Consider the following 7246-nt stretch of genomic DNA (forward strand, 5'->3'; position numbering starts at 1 on the left):
GCATCATTTCTGAAACACAACACTTAAGAAAAAATGCTTCTACATTTGCTGCAATGTTTTTCAGTTCTAAGTTATAGAAAAACTCGACCTAATTTTCTTTAAAACATTTCAGGAAAATTATGTTATAGATTTAACATCACAAAAATCCCCTAAACATTATACATAAATTGTTTTGTGTTATTTTTCTAATAAAAACCATATTTATGGACACTAAAATCTAAATTTCATATAATTTTCATATCATGAAATTATTTTTTTCAACTATTTAAAAATGTGAAATCATTCTTAGTTTGCAGACTAAATATGGGCAACAAGCCACATCTGGTCCTTGGGCTGTAGTTTTCCAACTAGACTTGGACTAGTTAAGACCTGCCCCTAAAGCACTTATGGGAGAAACAGACAGCCAAATTAAATCAAGGCACTAACAGCAATAAAGTGGGTATAGCTTAGGGGGAAAAAGTATAGCTTAGCACAGGAAAGATTCATTATAATGACGATAATATCTAACATAAAGCTCTTCCTATATTCCAAACACTAAGTGCTTTAAAAATATTAATCCATTTAGGCCTCAAAACATCCTAAGATATTGTTACTATAATTATTTTTATAGAAAAGGAAATTGAAGCACAAACAGGTTAAGTGGTATGCCTCAGGCAGGAATTTAAGCCTAGACAGTTTTAAAGTTGACAGTTTACCCACTATGCCACGTTGCTTATAGTAGCTACAAAAATATAGTGAAGAATATTTAGGTCTCTCGTAATAAATGCAAAAGCAGACAGCTATGCAGCCTGCTAAATCATTAAAATTATCATAATATTTCTTTACATGGTAATATTTTAATTGTGTAGAGTGCAATAAATATTGCTGTCTTTAGCAGTATACAAATGTGTTTATACAAAAGCTCAGGCTTTTGTTATAAATAAATGTATCCCTCATGGAAAACTTTGTTGACCGTGAGGCAGCTGAAAATTTTACAAAATCATTTTTGTAAATTATTTTTTGAAGGATCAATTCAGAAATTATGTCCAAATCTATTTATTTACCAGGAAAAAGGGAAAATATGAATTATAATTTTAGTATCAAACTTTAACAGGATAACAGGAGTCACTGCTGAGATTTAATATAGATAGTAATAGTTATTGACCAAGGGCTATATATATTTCCTATGTACAATTATGAATGAGTTCACATGCACATCAAACATAAAATATAATACTCACACATATATACATAAGTCCTACATACTAAAGGACTCTTCATCTGGGATATATATTGTTGCTTGATTATTCCATTTGTTTGTGCTTCAAAAAATAGTTCCATATACTCAGTTATTTGCAAGTTTCTTTTAAAAAAGAAAAACTTGGAATCAGATCTGGAACATAACTTGTAGTTACTAACTGTTCCTCTCAGTTCACATTCTACTTGAATTTTGTTAAAAAGCTTTCAAATTTAAAATATCTGTAAAGTATCATAATCTGACATTCAGTAAAATATCACTTCCTGATAAAGTCTTCTTCTATATTTGGCACAATCCTTGCACTTATCTAAACCCTTGAGTTTTAATGGATGAGTCTGACTTGCGCATAAAGATTTCTGAATACTCAGCATAATGATAGGAGTTTCTCATTCATGTGAGCTCTTGGATGTTTAGTAATGGCTGACATGATGGAACAGTTTCTGTAATTCATTTCATATGTAAGATTTCTTTCCTGTGTGGTTATCTATGTTACACAATAAGGACCGACTTCTGAAAGAAGTTTTGTCATGTCTTACAACTATAGGGCTTCTGCCATCATGTTTCCTGATATTTAGTAATGTTGGAAAGATGATAAAATTTCTCCTTTATAAATTCATAATTTTTTTGTGTGTTTGTCGAAATATTGTGGCTGAAAATATTCCTACATTGACAGTATTACTGAGGTTTATCTCTTGTGTGGATTTATCTGGGTATTCATAAGAATGAACTCAGACAGGATCAACTTCCTAATTCATACTACTTTTTCTCTATATGTGTCTTCTGATGTACTGTGAGCTTTGACCTCTGGATAAAGGTTTTCCCACACTGTTCACATTCATAGGGTTTCTCTCCTGTGTGTTTTCTCTTATGTATGGTAAAGTGTGACTTCTGAGAGAAGCATTTCTTACATTCACTACATTCATAGGGTTTCTCTCCTGTGTGAGTTCTTTGATGTAATCTGAGGACTGAATTCACAGAGAAAGATTTACCACATTCATGACATTCATAAGGCTTTTCCCCTGTGTGTTTTCTCTGATGTTTAGTGAGATCGGACTTATAGTAAAAATTTTTCCCACATTTATTACATTCAAAGGGTCGTTCTCCTGTGTGAGTTCGCTGATGTACCGTGAGGGCTGACTTTTGGTAGAAGGATTTTTTACATTCTTTACATTCATATGGTTTCTCTCCAGTGTGACTTCTCTGATGGGTTTTAAGGTGTGTGTTTCTAGAGAAGGATTTCCCACATTCTGTGCATTTATAGGGTTTCTCCCCTGTATGTGTTCTCTGATGAACTGTGAGGTGTGACTTCTGGGAAAAGGCTTTCCTGCATTCCTTACATTCATAGGGCTTCTCTCCTGTGTGTGTTTTCTGGTGTACCATGAGGTATGCCTTCACATAGAAGAACTTCCCACATTCCTTACATTCGTAAGGCTTCTCCCCTGTGTGTGTTTTCTGATGTTCTGTAAGGTGTGGCTTCTGGTAGAAGGCTTTTTCACACTGATTGCATTCATAGGGTTTATCCCCTACATGAATTCTCAGATGCCTACTCAGGGATGACAGGTGATAGAAAGTTTTATCACATTCTTTACATTCATAGGTTTTCTCTCGGGTGTGAGTTTTCTGATGTGTTGTGACATCTCCATTCCTAGAGACAGATTTCCCACATCCATTTGGTTGTTCCTTGGACTGAGAATCCTGATGTAGTCTGAGGGAAGATTTCTGACATGACTTTTCACATTCAGTACTTTCTGAGGTTTTCTCTCTAGCGTCAGTTTTCGGATTTTTTGTGAGTTTTCCATTCCTAGAGAAAAAAAATCCCCAAATTCATTATATTTATAAGACTTTTTTTTTGGCCTATTGTATGTATTCTCCAAATAACTCTAAGAATCAATTTCTGTAGATTTCTTCCATATTATAAGGTTTGTCCACTATGTAAAGTCTCTAACATGCATTGTGATTTCATATTTGGTAGCATGAGCCATAACTTGTATTATTTTCATTGGTCTCTCAATTGTCTGAACTTTGCTTTGACTTCTAAAGCCTCCTTTAATGAAGAATTCAGAAGCGTTAGAAGTTGACTTCAAAGTTTGAATCTCCTGATTCTAAAGACAGTATATATATAAAAAGGGGATTTCTCAATTGGATTTCAGTATTTGTGACTCACATCATTGTTACTTTTCTCACATTTATTATTAACTAGTACACTCCCAACCCCAGTACCTTCATTAGGACTCTTTCTTACAGAGCTTCCAATCAAAACTTAATTCTTGAACTTGCCTTAAATTGTCAGCTGGGATTTCCTGGTGCCTTGCTCCTGTACCATCAGTATTCCCTAGGCCTTTTATAAAGAAATACACATTTTAATATTGTATAAATCTTAACACTTTATCTTAGGATCAATTCTTAGGCTTCAGGCCAATTTCCTAAAATCAAGGAACTCTCCAAGTACAAATTTCCTTTATCTCATTGATTTGGAAAGAAACGTAACAGATAATGCTATAACAGACAGGGAAAGGAAGATAAACCTAAGTACCTCTGACATTTTACAAATATGACTTTCAAAACCTGGAAGATCAAGTTATTATAAAAAAGAAAGAGAGGGGCACAGAGAAAAAAAGATATTCAAAGTACTACTGAAAAATAATGAGATAATGTTGTAAGTAATTAGTAGACAAATGTGTTTAGGAGAAAAACAAGGAAAAGGTTAAATTGAATAAATAAGTTGAAGTACAGGTCCTTATCCCTGCAAACCTAGATTACTATGTTAGGATTCTTAATAATTGTTGTTGTTGCTAAGCACTATTGAATTGGCCCCGACTCATAGTGACCCTGTATAAGGTTTCCAAGGAGCGGCTGGTGAGCTTGAACTGCCAACCTTGTGGTTCAAACTGACCTTGTGGTCCAGTGCTTTATCCTACAGTACTAGATTATAAATTTCCACAAGAATCTAGACGTCAACATAAAAGTTACTTTCTCAGAATATGAAATTCCTTATATTTACAGGAATAGTCCTATAGCTTAGGCTTCTACTTTCCATTTACTTGGCTTACTATACACTGGATCAGAATGATTCAGGAACGCATTCCGCCCCCCCCCTAAAGCAGAGGGTTGAATTCACAATTGTACCATGAGAGAGTTTAAATTTGGAACTTGCTTGCATCTCCAAGCACTGCTGACCCTAACTTAACTCTAGTCTTTCATTTTGCTTTCATATCTTGGTTCCCACGTCTCTAGTTCCAATTTACTATGTGATCTTTAAAGATTACATTATTCAACACGGTTCTAAAACCTTTACTGACCCTCATGTTATTCATCTTTAAGCGCTTGAAAGAAAAGTTAAATATTATGAGCAGAGACTTGGAGTTGAAATTTCATGGCATTTGTAGGCAACATATAAAAAAGTTATTCAATAAGGACTTGTGCAATCATAACTTGGATATACATAAAAAAAGATCATACACATGGAAGACATTTACATGAGTGGATGAAATGGAAATTGGCATTTGTTTGGGGGCCACAAGAATAAACAAGTTACAGTATATAAGAGCTCTGGTAGCGTAGTAGTTACGAATCGGGCTGCTAACCTCAAGATCAGCAGTTCGAAACTACCAGCCGTTCCATGGGAGAGAGATGAGGCTTTCTGCTCCCATAAAGATTTATAGCCTTGGAAACCGTGTTCAGGGTCACTATGAGTCAGAAGTGACTCCACCGTACTTAATAACAACAAGTACACAAGAGAGGGCCAGACTCGTTCTTGAAATACAACTGGTTTAAATTTATACTGTATTTTCTTACAATGTAAATATACCATGGCAGGTTGGTAGTACTTTAAGTTTAGTGCATTAGACAACTGCTATGGGAATTAAAATTAAGAATTTATTTCTGACCTTAAGAAGGCAGTGGGGATCAATAAAACGATTCTGTAAGATGATAAAATTTGAGACTGGGATAATACATGCAGAATAAAGATGCTGGAGATGTCAATTTTACGAGTTCTCAAGTTAAGAACTAACGCTAAGTGTCATGAGAATGGATGTGCTCTTGCAGAAGTTATTCTAAAGAGTATGTTGTTGTTAAGTGTTGTTGAGCCATTTCCGACCCATAGCAACCCTGCAGAGGGTTTCCAAGGAGAAGCTGGTGAGCCTGAACCACTGACCTTTCAGTTTAAACCAACTTTGCAGGCCAGCACATTAACTCACACAGCAGAGAACATTGTCTGTCTCTTGTAAATAAAAAATTCTTTCAACAAATATTAGTAAGCAACTAGTAAATGCCAGGCATTGTTCCTGTTGCTGGAAACACATCAGTGCACAAGTTTGAAAATACATGAAAAGCATTCAAAGAAACAGGGTTCTAACACTGCAAATAAGGTACAGTAGATTTTAGAAAGGATTACTGGCATTACTTGTAAAGAGAAGACATCACCTAGAATGAAGTTATCAACTCTGAAATAATACAGTTAATGAGAAGTATAATGATTTATTATGGTATTTAAGAAATTAAAATGGCAAAAAGAAAATAAAACTAGTGCTGAATATGAGTATGAGGAATATCATTGCTCATGAAAGGGAAATGTAGAGTTGTGAAAAAAAAAAAATTATAGGCCAGATTTACAATAACTTTAAGATTACCCACTAATGGCAGGTTGTGGGTAGGTAGGAATTCTACCGAAAAAGTCTAAAATTCTAAAACAAGGTTAGGCAGGGAATGGATTTTGTATATAGGAAACAGAAGTAATTCTGTGTTTAAAATGTCAAGCAAAGGAAGGAATCTAGGTAGAGAAAATAAAAACTGAAGACATGATCTAGTTTTCCTTCATATACAGATCTAGTGTTCTCAGTCATTTCAAAAAGCAAAGGGCACTAGTTTTTTTTTTTTTTTTCCTCCAAAAGGCCATTACTACCTTACCAATAACATGGGATATAGTTTCCACTTACTCACCAGGGTATCCTTGATGTGGAAATTCTACCTCTAACATCCATGGCTCTTTACCTTGCTTCAACTTGAAGACCGCATTTGGCTTATTCACACGATAGCCTATTAAAAGAAAATATAAAATGGTACACATTACTTTTGAGTTATGGTGTTGGAGGAGAATACTGAAAGTGCCACGGGCTGCCAAAAGAACCAACAGATCTATGTTGGAAGAAGTGCAGTCAGAGTGCTCCTTGGAGGACAGGATAAGCAAATTTTGTCTCTCATACTTCGGACATATTGTCAGGAGGGACTAGTCACTGGAGAAGGATATCATGTTTGGTAAGGTAGACAGTCAGAGAAAAAGAGGAAGACCCCTGCAAGATGTATTGGCAAATTGGCAACATAAATGGGCTCAAGTGTGGCAACAATCGTGAGGTTGGCCCAGGAAAGGGTAGTGCTTCGTTCTGCTGTGCATAAGGTCTCTATGAGTCGGTACCGCCTCAATGGCACCTAACAACAACAACAACACACATTACTTGGAATTTAGAAAACTCTGAAGGATAAGAAAGCACAGTTTCAAGAGTTATAACAATGAAAAGTCTTAGATAAGTGTGGTAAATGTAGGTTTATTCAATAGGGTAGCAAGGACACATTTTTTTTTTCTGAATATGAATCCAAAATCTATTAATCAACTTTTACTCTTAAGAGTGCTAATCTTCCCATAAGCAGCCTGAGGTAATCACCCAAAATGGTTCGCTTCTCACTTGACGTAGAAAATCCCACAAAATCATGCAAATCAAGAGGTTCAAATCTCTGGGTCCATTTTAAGAACATCTGTGAAACTGCCCAGGCATCAAGGGTAAGCATATCCAAAAAGCCACCAAGTATCTGAAAGATGTTAGTTTGCAAGCAATGCTGAACTTCGGGTTTAGAGGTAAATTCTCTGGTCATTGAGCACATCCAGGTCAACAAAGCCCCCTAACTGTGACACTGAACTTAACAGAACTCAAGGTCAGATCAACCCCTACATGAGTTCCCCCTGCCACATTGAGATGATCCTCACTGAAAAGGAACAAACTAAACTGTTCCTAA

The 7246-nt window shown here is 35.5% G+C and overlaps 1 protein-coding gene across 1 annotated transcript in view; it reads right to left on the reverse strand.

The window, feature by feature from the left end:
- Nucleotides 1–1993: 1993 nt before the first annotated feature.
- The window catches only part of ZNF25 (zinc finger protein 25), a 42269-nt gene continuing 37016 nt past the window's right edge, over nucleotides 1994–7246 (reverse strand). Inside the window, exons 3-4 of the mRNA XM_006876158.1 lie at nucleotides 6175–6274; nucleotides 1994–3038 (exon numbers count right to left, since the gene is read on the reverse strand). Of these exons, the coding sequence (XP_006876220.1) occupies nucleotides 1994–3038; nucleotides 6175–6274 (1145 nt within the window). The remainder of the gene's footprint in view (nucleotides 3039–6174; nucleotides 6275–7246) is intronic.

The sequence above is a fragment of the Chrysochloris asiatica genome, unplaced genomic scaffold (genome assembly GCF_000296735.1).
Source record: "Chrysochloris asiatica unplaced genomic scaffold, ChrAsi1.0 scaffold00357, whole genome shotgun sequence".
NCBI lineage: Eukaryota > Metazoa > Chordata > Mammalia > Afrosoricida > Chrysochloridae > Chrysochloris > Chrysochloris asiatica.